We start from the raw sequence: 19,068 nt of genomic DNA on the forward strand, positions 1-19,068 counted from the left end.
TGTTTATTCTATTTTCACTTCATCCTTTTTTTTAAAATTTGTATTTTTTGTATGTTTTATAATGTATATCCCAAAAGGATATACTTAGCCTTTGACTACTGCCTCTGTTGTGCAGGGTTGATTCCATTTAAGAGACTAGAGCTGTCTGCAGAAACAAGTAAAGAAGTATCTTGGGTGTTTGAGGCACTTTACTGTACCTAGGACATGCTGCTCTGGTTGAGTGTAAGAGCCCTGTGCCTCCCGAAGGGGAGCTGGAGCCTGGGAGGGATGATGGAGTGTGGTGCAGGAAGCACAGGGTGTTTTTGCTTTACCAGCTCTATCATGCATTCACCTGTTTTAACTGGAGTTTAAATACATCCCTTTCATTTAAATACCCTTCTATGCTGACATCTAAATACAGGTATAAGAGCCTTACCTGTAACTTCTTTCTGTCATGTTTCATGTGCTCTGGCAATAAGAACTTGTCATTTTTGGATACAGTGAAACGTGAGCATGTACAGATGCTACAATCCATAAATCACTGATTTTTCTGAAATGCACAGGAAATTTAAAAAAAAAAAATAGTTACAAAAATGCATTCATTTCTGTAGGTATGTAGAAGTGGCCTATAAGCTGTGAAAGCTTTATGAAAGGTTTAAATACTTAGGACACTAGAACGGCTCAGACTAGGGAAGAGAGTTTCTGGGAATTGGGAGACTATCAGCTCCCTTATTAGCCCTGGTCTGTGAGGCAGGTGTCAAACAGATGGAAGAAGGAAAGAAAAGGACAAATACCACCAATACTGCAGTCATAATTTAGATGCAAAATCCTAGGCTTTGCAGCATGCTTGAGATTTTACCCACAGCATCTTGATGTGGTAGGCACCATCCTCTGAATTTTAACAGAGCTCTGGCACCAACTATTCAAAATACTCAGCCTGTTCAAAACTAAATTTGCTCTGGTCAAGGTGTGGTATTGCAAGTCACTATTGCCTCCATGCATTACAGTGCATGCTTTGGACTAAGGCACTTAAAAGCAACATGCAAGAAAGGTTATCAGCACCAGAATTTTAAATTACTGTAACTCTGTCAAAGTTTATAGATGGGATTTTATTCAATTAATAAGAATTAGTTTTCCATCTAATCCAAAGTACATAAGCAAATTTAAATATCCCACCTAGACTTTTTCCAGCAAAAACCCCCTTATCTCCGTTCATTTCAGCAAACACACACACAGCCAAGCTTACTCTCAGTCAAATTCCCTTTTATTTCACAGATGTTAATTACTAACAAAGCTAAACAAATCTGCTGTTCAGACTGAATCACTAAAACTTCATCCAAAGACCTGAAGGAACAGACTTATGCAATTTTTTTTTTGTCACTTCAACCCTTATTGTTTCCTCTGCTTTGAATTACAACAGCAAAATCACATTTTAACTTGTACATAATTTTAGCATTTTTAAACTATACATTCTCTGCATGAAAACCAATAAATATGTTAGTGTGAAAACAGACTAGAAAATTTCATTGTTCTAGAAATAGAATTCATGAGAAACTTCCTTTCACATGTAGGTGACTTAGAAGTGATCCACTTGGAAAATTTTCTGATTACATTTGCACAAACTACACAGGATTCTTGGATTTGAACCAAACATAGAGAGCTCCACTCCTTTTATGAAAAAACATCGGTTTTAAACATACATAGCTGGAAATTGAAAGCTGCCTTAGGAATTAAATGAGGTTTTATGCAGCTGAGTTGACACAAGAAATAAGTTCAGTGCTGAAGATAATTTTAAAGCATCCTAGCAATTACACAGGAAGCTGGATGTAGTAACTATGAAGCTTTCAATTCCAATGTATCTTTGGAAAAGATGAGATTTAATGTCACATTAGCTCACAATTTTTTTAATGTATCTGGTAACACTGTTGGAGCACAGATCCTGCTTATTGCTTTGAAACATAAAATATCATTGAGATCTGGATGCTTATCTAGAGTTCTTAGTAGCCAAAATTAAAAAGAACAAAGGAACAACAGTAGGAACAAAGGCACATGGTTAATTTATAAAAGTATTTACAGGGTTCTTGAACACTTATTTCTAGCTACTAGAAATTCATTCACTTTGATTGAAAAAAAGGAAAAAAAAAAACAGGTTAAAGGAAGTCATCCTAAACAGATGTTCTCAAGAGATATGAGCAAAGAATCTTATAACCATTATTTCAATAATTAAACTTCTCATCTTGAATATGGAATTTTCAAATACTAAAATTCATGAATTTATTATTCCTCTAAGCAATGTGATACTTTAGTGCAACCCTCTTCAATGATTGAAGCTGGCACAGTTAAGGCAGTCTACTAACAGTGTTTAAAATTCAGCACAGTGTTCAATCATTGAGGTGCCTGTCTATTTGGAAAGCTGTCTTTTGACACCATCATCCTTCTAGCGCTGCAGTTTCAAACACAGCGTGTTTAAACACTGCAGTTCTTGCAGTGTTTGGACTTCTTGGAGGTGGCAAGGGAGGAGTCTAACAGCTGTTAGCTCCAGAAACAACTCTGAAGGATGGGCAACATCCCCAAGTTGATGTGTAGCTTTACTGCATGGTGCTAACCTTCACAGGCTGCCAACACAATGCTTCTAAAACTACATCAGTTACATTCAAATCTATAGAGCACTCTATAAATCCTGCTGCTGTAATGTGCACTCCACTCATAGTGTTTCCATACAGTCTGCTGTCAAAAGCAAACTAATCTTCCTAAGGTGGGTTTTGATTTTTCATGCAAGTTCATTGAGGCACACATTCAAAAAAACCAAACCCTCTCTGAACAAATCAACCAAACATCAAGAGGACTTCACATTCTCTTTTTTTTTTTCCCCCTCCTGACCTCAATTCGCCATTTTGAAAATATAATTCACGTCTATGGCAAAAAAATTCACTCTAATTGTATGGAAATGGTTTCCCTTAGACTTTAACAAGGCTATACAACAAAGGTGACTAGTGCTGTAGATCCACAGCAGATTGGGGCACCAGAACTGACTTGAATTATTAAAAAATTCCACAGGAGGAAGAAACAAACAAAAAAATAACTGCATAGTATCCATAGTGATCCCTTTTATTCACCAAAGCTGCCCATGTTTATCCCAGGTGGAAGACAGCAGAAGAGCTGCTCAGCATTCAGATGCGGGTGTGCTTAGTGCTTGCTGTAACATCTTTCCATCTTGCATGTTGCCACATCTCTTCAAAGGACAATTACAGAAGTAGGGAGGAAAAAAATTAGACAAAATAGAAAAGCATTTTCAGACAGATCAATATTTCTCAAATTTTTCATTTGAAATATTAAAGTAAATTTATTTATAGTGAAAGTCGTCAGAAGACCATTCTCCTGGATTTAAAATATGTTTTTTTTGTTTTTTTTTTTCTTTGGGAAAAAAAAAAGAAGAAAGAAAAACAATACACTTTACTAAAACCACAGATGCTGTGGCTTTCCTGCGTGCCCCTCTCTCCTTAAATATGTCCATAATGATGACAGAATCAGTTCAAATAAGTCTAATCACTATCTAAATGAACAGGGTTGTAGTCAGGGTCATCCTCTTCATCCTCCAGTTCTAAATCATCCATTTCTTGGAATAAAGATTCATCAACCTCCACATTGTTTCCAGCTGTAAGGAATAGAAAGATACTTTATTTTCATGCAACAAGGAAAACATTAACAACAACAAATCATACAAGATTTTTTTTTGCATTAGTTCTTCTATGTAGGTTGCTGCTAACTTGCTTGGCTTTCTATACATCAAAAAGATATGGAAAAGGAAATGCCACATTTTATCTTTTTAAAGCTGAAAGGTTTTTTTCCTTTGTATCAAAACCCAGTCAAAAGAAATGTCACACAGATACTCAGAATTCATTGGGAAAACGCAATTAACATTTACATTTGCCAGAAGCAGAGATTCTCCCCAGGACAGCCAAAGCAGGAGCTCAGAACCTCACAGCTGGAATAATTACTACTATCCGAGTGAGATAAATGAACAGGGTTCATAAAAAACTCCTTACACACTCTATGCTGACATACATATATTTGCTTTCAAATTTAAAATTTACAAGCAAGATGAAGCTTTGGCTACTTTTACATTTTCTTCTGAAAGAGAAGCTGCTGACCTAAGGATAAAACTTGAAGACTGCTATTTTGTTTTTATATATCAACAGTGACATCTTGTGGTCACCTAATAAAGTTTCTATTACTTCACTGGAATTGAAGGCACCTATATAAGATAATGCCAATATCCTCTGAAAATTAGTAGTACATGCTACTGTAATATTAAAACAGACTTAGTAATCTCTTGCATCTATGATAGAATGCAAGCAGCAATAAGAATGCGAGTTTTTAATCACCAATAGCAACAGGATTACCAATTAATGAATTAATCCAAAATCATCTGGGCACAGAGCCCAGGCAGAGGTCTGTTCCTCCCCTGAGGCAGCCAAATGTGCCATCAACAAACCATCTTCACTTTAGCTACTTTGTAGGAAGACAAGATTAAATTATTCCCTGTAAAAGAAACTAAACTTTCCCATTACTATCATTTCAAGTTTATACTCACTGACATTCATAAACTTTTTTTTTTTAATTGTTACTTGCAGAGAAGAATCTTGACTCTCTTCTGCATGTGTTTTGTAATACCAGTAGATAATGCAGCTATATTAAAGAGCTGTCTTACCTCAAAACTCAGGTATTTTAAACTAGGATACTAAAAAGCAGTACAGCAAATTAAATAGGTATGTTACTGTGAGTATAAATGCTTTTATATGCTTTATCTCCAGCTGGTTTTCCAAGTTTGATATTCTTCTGGCACAGGGTTACAGAATTTTCATCTGGCACCAGGTCAGTATTTTAGGTAAGGTAAAAGGCACGTCTACAGAAACCATGAAAAAGAACTGGGTTCCACAGAAGCAAATAACATTTATTTTGACCTGCAAGATGTTTACTATTGATGTTGAGGTTCAGAGAAAAGGTGACAAAAGTTCAAGACCTGTGCTTGAAATCAGCAGTTAGAAAGCTGGTTACTAGGGGGGAAAAAAAAAAAAAAAAAAAAATCTGGGTTGAGTTGGGGTTTTTTGTTTTTGCTTTTCTTTTTTTTTTTTAATTGGTTTTACTCCCAGTCCAATAATTTAAATAGAAGCAATGTAAATAAGATCAACTCAAGCAAAAGGCTGCAAATAAATACACTTTATCATCCTGGAAACATTTTGGTTTTGAGGAAAGTTAAAATTACTTTTGTTCACTCTGCAAAGCGGTACTTCTCAGAACGTTCTTCCAACGTAAAAGTGATTCTGATGTAAGATATTAAGTTAGAGATATACACAGATTTCGCTTAAGAAATTTGACCAATTTTAAGCAACTGCCCTTCAGTTGTGGAATCAAATACAAATTTACCTTCCTCCAAGAACTGGATGTCAGAGGTGTCAAGGTTGTGATCCATTTCAAACAGCTGTTTACCTAGAAATAAAATAAAAAACAATATATATGCAAGTACAGTTCTGAAAAAACTATCAACCTAAGGCAACAACAGTTAGCATATGTATTTTAGTCTTTTCAAATCACCAGTTCTAGCAGTCTTTTGTGGTTTTAACTGCTCATTTCTGTAAGTGCCCTATTCTGGTATTTTTTTTTTTTTAGTTCACCCAGGATTCACCCATGCCAACAAGTTTCCTCCTGTGACATGTGAAATGGGTCACTGTGATGTTATTAACACCTTAATAATGGGGGGCAGAAAAATTTACACCCCACAGCCTGCATTCAGTTCTTATTGCTTTAGTCTTCATTTTGCATTCCACAAGAAATCCTCTGTGGGAACTGGGAAGGAAATCACCTGGCTCCTCCACCTTTTTTCATATATTCTCTCATTCAAAAAGCAACTTGGATCTACACAAATCACCAGGTCCTACACATACACACAGCTGTGAAGGCAACATCACAGAAGAGTGAAGCCTTTCTGACTGGGAGGGACAAGAAGAAAAGCTCAGGACTCTTTCCACAATCACCTGTCTTCCATCTACATTGCTCATGCAAGCTTCCACAAACAAGACTGGTTGGTGTCTATGGTAACACTGGAATTACTCTAATGACATCCAAGAATAAGCCTGGTTTTGGTTTTGTAAAGGGAAGCTTCTATAAACTACATCTGTATAAAGGAAAACAGACACCACATACTAACAATACCTTAAAGAACAGAAAAACTAAAAGCCTGATTCCTGTTATCTCACCTTTGCAGATTCCCAAATGCATACCCTTCAGAGAGGAATCAAGCATGTCTTCTGTCCTGTACAGCTTTTTATGAAACTTAATACCATTAAAATTTCCATCTCTGTCAAATTTCTTCAAAACTATCCAGAAGTGAGGAGAAAACAGAACAGTGGTACAGCATGACCACACTGGTTATGTTTTTTGAGGTAATTAGGTCAAAAGTAGATCCAGCATCACAGGAGATCTAGTTCAAAGCTAAGCCATGCAGACTGTGGAGCAGGATGCCAAGACCTATAGTCTATGTAAAAATTACTTTTAGACTTGTCATTATAGGCTGGTACCATTGCAGAAATTTCAGGACCAGTATTAAAACATACCGCTTAGCTTATTTTTGCCTGCTTGTTCTTCTTCTTTCATCTTTTTCCTTTTTATTTCAAGAAGTTCTGCATCAAACTTGGCTTTCCAATTAAGGAAATTCTCAATGGTAACAGGAGTGCCATGAAAACGTTGCTGGAAGAACAGAAAAAAAGGCTGCAAACACAATTTGCAAAGCTACAGCTGAAGATAAGCATTCTCTTAATTATTTAAACTACAACACTCCACAAGCTTTGCTTGCTGTGAAATGTTCTGAGAAATTACTCCTAATCCTGAGACTATATAAAGAACACATTCTTGTGGTTTTTGTCATGGGACTCTCCCCTCAGAGAATTATACTGAGGTAGAAACTCTCATGGAAGAATCCTACATACTCCTTTTGAACCTGGAGTGCAATAGTTCACAACTCCCCACTAATATAGGTTATCTCTAAGTAGGCACTTCTTATCTTTAAGCGCAATCTGCACTGAAATATTGCTCATTAAAATACATTAATCCTTTTATATTGCTGAAACAGAAAAAAAAAAAGAATATTATTTTTTTCTCAGATATTTCTTTGCCAATTTTCAGAAATACAGAACGGTCCAAGACCCATCACCCTCCAGCTATTTCTCAAGAAGTGAGTGAAGACTCATTAGCTGGACTTACAACGCAATCTACAAATGGTAAAACTATTCTACAGGAGGGTGAACCAGTCTTTGAAGATTGGTTCCACTGCTTCCACCCTATCCACTCAGTCCAGCAAGGAAGACAGCCTTCCTCAAACCATGGAGCCCGCGTGCAGCATGACATAATTCTAGCCTTTTTTGCTCCCCTTTCTTCCAGCAAAAACTGTCTACAACAAATCTGATTTCATTTGGGAAAAATCCCTGCCTTAGAAAGTAATACTAGAAGGGACTGTGAACATGCAGCTAGATTCTAAAAAACGACTGATTAAGACAAAAGGGGAAAAAAAAGATCATTTAAGTTCATTAGACAATTTAAGTTTCAAATAAATCATCTTTAGGATAGCTGTTCCTTTCCCACTGGAACTGAGAACTGCTCCTGCATCAAACCATTATATTTTAAAGAAGTGGAAAGTCTTTTTCATTGAAAACATTATTTTACATACTTTCTCTTCTTCTTCTGCTTCTCTTTCTTTCTGTTTCTTCTCTTCTTCTCTTCGTGTTTTTATTTGATCCACTATTTCATTTAATTTCTCCTGTACTGCTGACACTAGAGTGAAGATCATTACCATTCCTAAATTTTCTTCTGCCTACAACACAAAAGAAGGCAACTTCAAACAGAACAATCTGAATGCATAAATATGTTTATACGAAGCAGGATGTTGTGCAAATGCAGAGGGCACAGCTGACATATTCTGCACCAGTCTCAAAAGTTTGCTGTAAAATTCAAATTCAACCGGCCAGCTATCCAGTTAGTTATCCCCAAATGGGTGTGCAGCAAAACACAAAGATGAATGTCTGTGTTCCAGTTATTAACACATTATACAGATGTTCTGAAAGGCTTTTTCATGAATAAAACAAAACCTACAGTAGAAACACAAGTCTAAAATTTGAATATCATAAATCACAAGAGACAAGTCACTCAGAATCTTTCTTCTCCTGGATCAGTTTATTCCTTAATTCTATTACATGCTCCTTTGAAGTGAGACAAGTGTCCCAAGAAAACCAAAAGACATCAGCTGAGGGAAGGAAGGTTATATGAAGTAAACTGAAAATGAAAAAAATGCCCACTAAACATATTATGGCAATTTTAAGGCAGCGAGGACTTGTCAGAAATTCCTGAAACCAAAGAAATGCTTCCTTCTTTTCTCCACAATGCGCTCTCACTGATCCCAAAGGTTGACGAGATCCACCTCACCCCCAAACAGTTATGTTATTAAAAAGAATCAAGAATCACTGTGGCATTTTTTAATATTTCCAAATGAAACTGAGGTGGCTTATTTCCACAAATACTATATATACATATATATATACACACACACACACACAGAGCTTAAGAAATTCACCTTAAGCTAGAAGTGGAAAAGAGGGGAAGCTCTAGTGCACTTCCATTTCATTATTCTATATTATCATATACACTGAATTAGCCCTATATCTTACCTCAATTATGTCATTCACCAAATGCAAACCTCAAAGTCCCTACAGTATGGAACATGTTTCAGACCAGTAGCAGGTATCTCTGAAAACAACTGATTTGAGAAGAAATTCCAGCCAAAGTGTGAAATGGTATCAAGCTGTACCAAGATATTCCATTTTCCTTACCTGCTGCTCTAGCAGTTTTATTATGTCCATGACATCATTATCATCAAGATTCTCCTGTGAGACAATTTCATATAGCGGAGTTTCATCTGGGTATTTTTCTCTATAGGTAAATTTAAGGGTCGTTTGGACAGCTACAAGGTAAGGAAACACATATTCTTATGGTGGTAACTCTGCATAACTTTAATTGTATGTTTTCCCACTGCATCAACAGCCTAAAGACTATAGAATATAAAATATTCTTGCCTTTAAGGAACAGTCTTCTTACACAGATATTAAAACAATATGAACAGATTTAAACATAACCTAAGAGTTCAAAGAAATTAAGATGATAAGACGATAAAGTTTACACTTGCAAAACCTACTAATATCTGAAAGGTCTTTAGGAGGACTGAAAAAACTTCTGTGGTATGACAGGTACTAGAGCAGTAATCTCCCTCATATTCTACTTAAAGCTGGAAAACAGCAAGAGTTGTAATAACAGAACTAGAGAAAATCTCAGCATATTAACATTTCAGATTCTGTGTGCCTGGTTGAACCATCAGCCTGTGCTGGGTTCCAGGGCTCCACACTGTGGACAAACACCATGTACAGTAGAAGTTATTAAGCAGAGAACTGCCTAAGAAAAAAACATTCAATCTGAAGCTGCCCAGAGCCGGTGTAACAGGGAAACAAGGCAAAAGAGAATTAAATTACTTTTACACATCCTTTTACACACCAGGGAGAAGCTTTACTTTAGTTCCAGACTCACAGTTCTCGGCACAACAGCAATCTGTGCAACAGACACCTGCTTTACACAGGACTTACTCCTATAAAACTAGGACAGCACCAGTTTATTCCCTCTGTTATAGTATCCAGAATGGCAGCTTTCAAACTTGCTTGGAGTCAGGTTTGCTTACAACATGCCCACGCAGTTGTTGGTACCTAACAAGGGACTTGGGACCCAATTTCTGCAAATTAAACAAGATCACCCAAATACTTGAACCACATTTGCTAAGGAATGGTTGCTGTATTAGGACCCTACAAGGATCCAAGTGGAGGTACACACAGCTGTTGGTGATAGATTTAAACATATACAGGAGAAGTTTCTGAGTAAGACATGATCAACTTACTTTCATCATTTTCTCCAGCTTCAGATGTCACAGTGATTGTGAAAGTAGTAGGTTTTTCTGACAATACTGTTCAAAAAAAAAAAGTAAGAGTCAGGGAGAGCCTTTAAATCAATTACTTCTTCACATCACTAAAATAGAATTTTTCAAGGACTTATGAAGAAAGTAAACTCTTGATACAGTGTTAAGGGCCTTTTTAACTTATTAATGTAATACTTTTCAATTAACAACTATTTTCCATATAATGTGATGCCTGGAGTGCTCTTTGAATGAGACCATACATCATCAAGCAATACCAAAGGCTTCCACTTTTGGAAAACTTTCTCTTCTGGAAGTTTCACTGTTCCAGAAAGTGCAAATCAAATCAAGCAACTTCTGGTAATGCACTGACTGCGTGCAGAAAGCTACCAAAGTTAATCTGCTGTACTGCACTAATTGTGTCTGATGAGCATCCAGTGCACTCTTGACCCTGGACTATTTTTACAGCATGCCTGCACTGATATTTAAAACAGCTTAATGCAGGAAATGCTACTAACCAAGCAACATACTAGAATGAAAGTGTGTGAATCAGGCAGCTAGAAGACAGACAACACAACATAGCAAGAGCTGTGACCTGTGTTTCACAGGCTAAAAACCTCACTGCACAACTGCGGGTTGCAGACCACATCCTCACTGCTCTGCATCACTGCTATAACCTATGCCCAAATTAGTGTACATGCTCTCAAACTATCAACTGAATTTTGCCTAACTGCTAATATACTACTACGATCTTTATCCCCCTCTCTTCTCTTAGGCATAAAAGCTTTACATGAGTGAACAATAACTCTGAGTAAGCATCAGAGTAGAGGCTGTACGAAAGAATATGACTTCCATATCAGTATCAGATATCCAGCATCCCCAGCTACCAGAGATCAATTCATATACCTCTAAGTAATCTTTAACATAAAACAGTAGACTTGAAAAGATTTTCAGATTGAAGCAACAGGCAATTGTACTGGGCAAAGGCCTGTGTGGTGAAGTTACTGCCAAGTAAGATGCTCTGGAATGCTAGGCAGAGTAGATACTGTGCAGGAAGGAAACAGAAAATGCCCCAGGTTTTTCACTTTTAATATTCCTTGAATACGGAATGCCCAAAATCACGTTGGATTAGGAGGCATGGTAGACACTCTTGATTGTGTGATGGTAAATTGAAAATTCTGAAAAACTGATGAACCAATGTATCCAAACACGAAAGTTTCAGCAATATAACATGCTGCACCAGGAAATTAAAGCTTGTCTTTTTTTCACCCGCAATGGAGTAAGGCAGGTAGTGGCGATACATTTAAGGAGGAAACAGCACCTTTAAGCGCTCCAAAACACCCCGCGCCTCACGATCGCGACAAGCTTGTTACCAGAAAGGAAAACCGGTCGGCACACAAACCGATTCCGCGATTCCCACCTAGGGCCGCATCTTTTGAAAGGCTTCTCCGAAGAGCATCCTTCCAGCACAGGGGACCGGGCTGCCCACGCCGGGCTGGCTGATGTGCCACGGCGCTAAACGCGGCAGGGGCAGCGCCCACGGACCGGGCCACGAGGGCCATCGAGGGCTTTGCTTTTCCCGGCCAAGGAAAGCGAACCGACATCCCGAGCACCCACCCAAGCCGCGCCGCTCGGAGCCCCCGCGGGACGCTCGGCAGCCCCGCCGCGGCCTCCCGCTCCTCCCCCCCGCAGGCCGGCGGCGAGCGCGGCCCCGGCGCGGCCCCGCACCGGTGAACGAGTCCGGGTAGATGGACTCCAGCGCCTCCAGCTCGTTGCGCTGCTCCTCGCTGTAGTCGGTCATCGTGGCCCGCCGCCCACGGCCATGGGCCGCCCGCACCGCGCCGCCGCCGCCAGCACCCCCGCCCGCGCCTGCGTTGTCCCGGCCCCGTGCCGGCCCTTCCTAGCATGCCTCGCGCTCGCGGTAGGCGGGAATGCCGCCTCTGGGCTGGGCCGGGCTGCACCGGCGGAGGGAGGGAGGCCGCGCACGGGGAGCCGGTCGGGGACTGTTCCTCGGTCGCCCCCACAGTTGCGGTGCCCGCTGCTCAGTCAGTCCCCGCACTCCCTGCCTGGCGCTCGGCTCCGGGCGGGATCCTGCTGGCATCGCCCGCGCTGCTTCCCTGCCGCTCCCGGGAGCGGCGGCCTCGGCAGAGCCGGGGTCCGCAGTGCCTGTGTTACGCGGACCGGTGACGGTATGGTTCGCTCTTGGACGCTCTTCCCTTGAAAATTTACAGGAATCAGCAAACTGAAGGGGATTCAAACCCGATGCTCCAGGTATTGCGAAAGGATACCGTGAAGGCGGCTGAATGCCATTTCTGCCAGAAATTGGAGGTTTATTTGATGCAGCTGGGGATTTGCAGCTTGAAGTTAAACAGCACCCGCCAGCTTCCCAGGAAGCGTTCACCGTGATTTGAGGAGTCCCATCACATCGGCGGCATCACCGTGATGCATGTGCAGAACAGGAGTGGCCAAGGCTAACGGTGTTGGGGGCTGCCGTGCTTTGGGGTTACCTGCCAGCGTGAAGAATTTAACACTCTCGAGGGCTGAACGACAGCAGACCCTGATGGGTCCGTGGTGCACAGAGTAGTTTTAAGGTGCATCACGTTCATGGTCCCATGGCTGGCAATTTTCCCAACACATTTTATAAGCCCAGGGTTTCCAGAAAACTTACCATAAAGAGAATTTTCAAGTGAGCAAACTGGAATTCTAAATGGATTCTTGACTTACGAATGACTCATTTTAGCAGGCACAGTTTGACTGTTCAACTGTATCAACTCATAGGTTTGTCTGTAATCATGAATTGATTTAAAACCTTCACTGCCAATCCTCATGGTAGTTTCAAAGAGCCGAGGAGTAAAGGGAAATACACCAAATTAGTTCAAAAACTACAGCTGTAGTACTGTGGATTAATATATACTACCAAAGTGATAGTCTGTTAGTATATTGGCAGGCTGACTTCACGATGACAGTATTTCCAGTCAGTATTTTAGATTACATACTGTTGTGAAAAATGCAGGGCAGATAGTAATTGGGACAAAATCAGAAACCATGAAGCCTTCGGTGAGCAAGAAATGAAAAGAATTTTACAGCTTACTCTTAACTGCAAATATTACATAACTTTATAGTAGTACTATAAAACAACAGATGTGGAAAGAATTCACCTGGCCTGAAAACAGCAGGTTTTTGTCATTTGGATCCAGACATCAGCGTTTTCTATCAAAACCTTCAGATATACAGATCAGTTGCATGTGTTCCAGATTACAGTGTTCCATCTTTTATTAAAAAGCCCCACAAATATTTTTAAAATTAAATCAGAAGTTGTGTTTACTACCAGAGATACTTTGTTTCTTAAGGGGTTCACATAAACAGTGCAGTTCCATTACCTTTTATTAGGTTTGCATGGCCAGATTTTGGTAGCAGGGGCACTGCAGGGGTGCTCTGTGAGAAGCTGCCAGAAGCTTCCCCTGTATCCCACAGAGCTGATGCCAGCCAGCTCCAAGACGGACCCACCAGTAACCAAGGCTCAGCACCATCAGCAATGGTGGCAGCACCTCTGGGGTAACAGATTAAAGAAGGGAGGAAAAGATCCTGAGCAACAGAAATTGCAGCCAGAGAGGAGTGAGAGGAACAGCTCTGCAGACACTAAGCTCAGTGAGGAAGGCAGGGAAGCAGGTGCTGCAGGCCCTGGAGCAGAGGTTCCCCTGCAGCCCGTGGTGCAGCCCATGGTGAGGCAGCTGTGCCCCTGCAGCCCAGGGAGGTCCCTGATGAATCAGCTCCACCTGCAGCCCAAGGAGGAACCCACACCAGGGCAGGTGGGTGGCTGCAGGAGTCTGTGACCCCACCAGGAACCTGTGCTAGAGCACTCCTGGCAAGATGTGGAGAGAAGAGTCCACACTGCAACAGGTTTGCTGGCAGGATTTGTGACCCTGCAGGGGACCTACCCTGGAACAGGTGGTTCCTGAAGGGTGGCACCCCATGGAAGGACCCACACTGGAGCAGTTCATGAAGAACTGCAGCTTCTGGAAGGGACCAACACCAGAGAAGCCAGTGGAGGGAGTACCCAATGCTGGAGCAGGGGAAGAATGTGAGGAGCCCTCCATCCAGGGAGGAAGGAGCAGCAGGGACAATGTGATGAACTGCAACCCCCATTTACTCACACCCCCTGCACCACTGGAGGAGAGAAGGTAGAAAATTTTTGAGTGGAATTGAGCCCAGGAAGAAGAAAGGTGGTGGGGAAAGGTACTTCAGGTTTAGTTCCCATTACCCCACTCCAGTTTCATTGGTAATAAACTAAAATAATTTCTCCAAGTGGAGTCTCTTTTGCTCTTGACAGTAATTGCTGAGTGATCTCTCCTTGTCCTTATCTCAACCCATGAGCCTTTCCTTATATATTCTCTCCTCTATCCAGATGAGGAGGGGAATGACAGGGCAGTTCTGGCTCCTGCCTTTTCTAGTAAAATGTACTAAATAATGAGTTTTTTCCACCTCAAGCCCTTGGGGTCACTTATTAGTAGCAGATAGCATCCTATAGTGTAGCATATAGCTTTGGAGCCCACATATATATGTGTACATGGCAAGGCAATACAGGAAGCATTAAAAAATTATGGCATGCATTTCCCTCCCCCTTAGAGTTAGAAACATCTGCGGAGTGTTGCAGAGGAGGTCAGTAATATCACATCATACCAAACTGACTTAACAACGCCATTAAGCCTTCTTTCACAAAGTTCAGTAGTTTTTAATCACAGTAATGTTAATGAGCCTAATATATCTATAAATTACAAGTGTACAGAGGCAAAGCAAACCCTACTGCCCAGACTGAGATTTTTCTCATCCTCATTTTCTATTTGTACAGTAGGCAAGCACACAAACACCTTGGAGAATTTGAAGTATTTCCAGACAGGAGATGGACCCTGCTATTGCTTTCAGCCAGGATACATTTCAACTCAGTTCACCATATGTCAAGTGTTCATACAGCTGCCATGTGTTACACACCTCTACCATGTGTCTCAGTGGCAATTTATCTCCTTATCAGAATTGAAAGGTCTCTCATCATTGTGTCTAAACTCAGCCTTTGATGATAAAATTTCCCCATGTGTTTCCTACATTCTGTAGTCTCAGACTTAACTAGTAGTTAGCTCAGTGTAGATTACTTCAATAATAATAATAAAAAAAAAAAAAAGTGGAAGAGGAGAAATAAGTAATTTCTGCTAGGTGTCACTAAAGAAAAGCTGGATAGCACCCTTGCTCTATACAGAATGGACCACTTCATAGGACCCATCAAGGTCTACCTCTTAAAGATCCTTTGAATAAAGAGAAAAAAAAAAAAAAAAGAAGCATTTGTAAATAACTTTCTCAGTACTTATTCTTTCAGCACAACTGTTAGAAAGCAGAGAGCTGAAGCTTGAAATAGCCCACCCTAATCTAGGCATGGATCACAACATCCTACAGGAGTCAAAATGCCATCAGTAAAAACATCTGTAAGCAGGCGCTAAAGGACTACGTTAACAAAATGCACTTTCTCACACAATTTATACATCAATGTAATACTATATTGGAAAGTTCCAGGGTAGCTCAGGTCTGTATACAGCTAGACAGGTTCCTGTTTTTCTGCAAAGTATTGTGGGGGCTTGTATCTTCAGAGCTGTGTTATGATCCCAGGGTCTTCATCAATCCTCAGATACTTTCCACTTGCACGCTCCTTGAGTGCCCAGTCATGGAGGAGGCTGTAATCATAGTGCTCCTCATCCACTCGTTTTAGAAAGGCCAGTCCAGAAATGGCCTGCCACTCCCTGAGAGATGGGATACGAATTTCCCTTACATTCTCACTTCCTGGGACAAAGCCAAAGAACTTCCTTACGTGCTGCATGGCATAGAGCCTGGAGTGCTGCTCTGCCGCCTCATCGAAGAGCTCCTGCTCGTTGTGGACGTAGCTGCTCCAGTATCTGAAATGCAGAAAGCTGAGCGGGGAGAAACAGCTTGCCAGGCAGTAAGAAAGGAACACAGTGATGACCACCACAGCAATCAGAAGCCAGCCAGCCACCTTACAAAAAAAAAAAAAAAAAAAAAAAAAAAAAAAAAAAAACACACCTGTTAGAGCTGAAAATACTCACAACGATAACTTTTGAGCACCAGAAAATCCATAAGGCTATCTTTACTTGGTTTTTGTAAATAATAGCATTAACAAGGTATAAGCCGGGAAAGCATCTGTAAACACCAAGCCCAGTCCATGCCTACTGGAGTCAGACATAAAGTAAAATCACATGTTCCTTTCAAGTTCAAGAAAGTTCTGTTGTCAGTTTTAAGAATATTGCTTTCTCAGCTATTAGTGTTATAAGATAGGCCATCCAGGTCCTAGACTATATTAGCTTATAGCCTGTTTAAAAACAGTTTTCTCTGATATGACAATTTAATGCTTCCCCTATTATTTACCGAGTATGCGAACTCCTAGAATTGAGCCTGATCTAAAGCCCAAGATTTTACATGGGTTCACATGGAGCTGTCATAGCCGGGGTCTCTTAGTCTCATTTTTTTCTGCTTTAATGAAGAAACTTCATACTTTCCCTGGCTCTTGAATTTCCATTTGTCTTTCTTGATATTACTTTTCAGGATACTACACAAGGAAGAGTGTGCACTCAGGTAGCAGGTAACAAACGGGACAAGCATTTATATTTACATACCCAAAAAAGTTCAGTTCCACTTAAGAGAACAGTCTTCAAAACACACAGATACTTAGGACTCAAGATGGAGGACACCGATCTTGTTTTATCCTAACCCTTTGCCTGCTGAATTAGCTTCACCTCCCATCATCAGGTTTAGAGGCAACAGAAGCAACAGGAGTTACTCACTTGTGACTGGTATCGCAGGAGGAGAATCACTTCATCTCTTGCTCGGGTCAGCTCTGGAGGAACCAGCTGACTGCAGGGAAACGTAGCCAATATCCTACTGCGTTCACTAGCAGTAACATTAGGAGCAGCTCCATAGTAATACACAGGGACATACTCGCTCACAGCACAGATATAATATGAGCCATTTATCAGGGTGACTGCAAGCCACGTGACTGGAGCGACCAGGGCCCTCCCAGTGATGCTGCACAAGACAAAGCAGACCAGTTTGCATTTCAGCAACCTGTTGGATGAAGTCACCCTCTCAAAATGAGGCCTTTTACCCATAATCAGCCTCCAAGTCTGGTTGTTCAGGGCGTATCCAACAATCAGAAGGATCAGGGCAGGCACTCCTAGGAAAGCCAGACCATAAATAAGGTTCTGTCCAACATGACAGGGACAGCTGAATGTGAAAAAAGAGAAAAGTTGCTGCCCGCCGATTGTCAATATCGCAATTACTGCATTGGCAATAATGACCTCTTTGCCTTTTAGAAAAGTTAACCACTTTGGAAGGAAAGTCATTTTAGATCCTATTCTTTACCAGATTTTTTTGATTTAAGTCAGCACTAGCTTTTAGTTATATTTAACTAGCATTAATGGCATTGCAGAATAAACACCAACAGCTTGACAAGAATACCACCAAACAACAGCAAAAAAAGGCCTGCTAGTCTTTCTCCTCCCCCTAACTTTCAGGGACTTGTTTGGTAGCTTTAAGTATGCTTGCAGACATCCACTGATGTGTTTTCATTGATTCAGTAATTTATCTCAGCTGTTCTGGAAAACTGAGCTTTTAGGCTGTTGTGAGCTCTGCCAGCCCCTTGCTAATTGTGTGAAATTAACAATAAATTCCCCCTACCTTTTGGACGGCATGCAGTGCTATCAAACTGACGGCCAACTTGTCAGGGCTAATTGTCAAGCTGTTTGCTAATCAACAGTAATTAGCAGAAACATGGCATGAAACTACGGGAAAACGAAGGAGCCTTCCAGCTATTCTTCATAAAAGATCATCCGAACAAATCCTTAGCAAATGGACTGATTAAAAAAAATAATAATGCTTCCACTTTAAAATAAACTTACAGAATATTCCATAAGTTGCACAATGTGCATTTGAAAGTGCTGTTTGCATTTGATGTCAGGGGCAATGCATTGTCCAAACACTGGAGTCTAAGTAGTAGTTTTAATTAGCTGCTCGAGGATGAGGATTTTAGTGTTTCACCAGTAGGTGGCAAGAATCTGGTATGTCTCTTTTCCTGGCAGTGCTGAATGTTTCCTGTGGAAAGCTGGTTGGGGTTTTTTGTTTGTTTGTTTGGGGTGTTTTGGTTTTTTGTGGGTTTTTGTTTGTTTGGGTTTTTGTTTGTTTGTGATGGGGTTTTTTGGGTTTTTTGTTTTTTTTTTTGGGGGGGCAGTTGTTGTTTGGTTTGGGGTCTTCTTTTTGTTGGGTTTTGGTTTTTTTCTTTCATAACGTGCTATTCACTTCACAAAATGTCAAGCCAGCTGGTATTTGTATAGCATGCTTATGATTACAAGTTCTAAGATTTTCTGCAAGTATAGTTAATCCTATTCCATGGACAGAGATAATTTTTTTTTTCAGTCAAATGTTTCCACAGCTGGCTTCTAGATATTGGGATATATGACCTGGACTCTAAGCATCTCTCACAAATCAAGCCTTAAGCAGGGGTCTGAAAAACATTTCACTCTTGATGATTTTCTCTGGATCACATTTTTCCTATGGTCACGCTATCCAGTAGTTCTATGCATTGCATAACCTAGGCTGATCCGAATGTGCAAATATTTGTACTGAAGAGTCTGACAGCCTGGTCATATAAACATTCTAAGTAACAAAAGAAAAAAACAGTTAGCCAGAAAGTTTATGGGAAAATTTGCCTTCCCATTACAGATGTTTATCTCCAGCATGTGTGGACTTGGTTGTGTGATATCACAGTGTCTGCATAGCCTCTGCTCTCCCCTTGCAGAAAGGGTTACTACTAATAAATTTGATCTCAAACAGTGGTTTTGGCACCCATGGTGTCTTCTTGTATGTCAGAGACACTCTCTCAGCTGTTTACACAGTGATGGCATGTTATACATGCCTTGTCTGTTCACTAGACAGGACTCTGTTCCTCCAGTGCACTGTTAGAGTGGACCTCTGCTTGTCTCATCCCCAGTCACCATCTGAGAAAGAGCTCCTTGCTGGTAGCTGACTCTCAA

At 40.6% G+C, this 19,068-nt stretch overlaps 2 protein-coding genes across 2 annotated transcripts; both read right to left on the minus strand.

Annotated features, from left to right (window-relative positions):
• Positions 1 to 1,225: 1,225 nt before the first annotated feature.
• Positions 1,226 to 11,856, minus strand: RWDD1 (RWD domain containing 1). Its single transcript, XM_040059821.2, has 7 exons — positions 11,711 to 11,856; positions 9,968 to 10,033; positions 8,859 to 8,989; positions 7,703 to 7,846; positions 6,594 to 6,726; positions 5,407 to 5,469; positions 1,226 to 3,634 (listed from the first exon to the last, which is right to left on the minus strand). The coding sequence occupies exons 1-7, from the start codon at positions 11,781 to 11,783 to the stop codon at positions 3,522 to 3,524; spliced, it is 723 nt and encodes a 240-aa protein (XP_039915755.1). The 5' UTR covers positions 11,784 to 11,856; the 3' UTR covers positions 1,226 to 3,521.
• Positions 11,857 to 12,783: 927 nt separating this feature from the next.
• Positions 12,784 to 17,553, minus strand: CALHM4 (calcium homeostasis modulator family member 4). The gene is made up of 2 exons (XM_040058190.2): positions 16,825 to 17,553; positions 12,784 to 16,019 (listed from the first exon to the last, which is right to left on the minus strand). The coding sequence occupies exons 1-2, from the start codon at positions 17,380 to 17,382 to the stop codon at positions 15,615 to 15,617; spliced, it is 963 nt and encodes a 320-aa protein (XP_039914124.1). The 5' UTR covers positions 17,383 to 17,553; the 3' UTR covers positions 12,784 to 15,614.
• Between the last annotated feature and the right edge of the window lie 1,515 nt (positions 17,554 to 19,068).

The sequence above is a fragment of the Hirundo rustica genome, chromosome 3, assembly GCF_015227805.2.
Source record: "Hirundo rustica isolate bHirRus1 chromosome 3, bHirRus1.pri.v3, whole genome shotgun sequence".
NCBI lineage: Eukaryota > Metazoa > Chordata > Aves > Passeriformes > Hirundinidae > Hirundo > Hirundo rustica.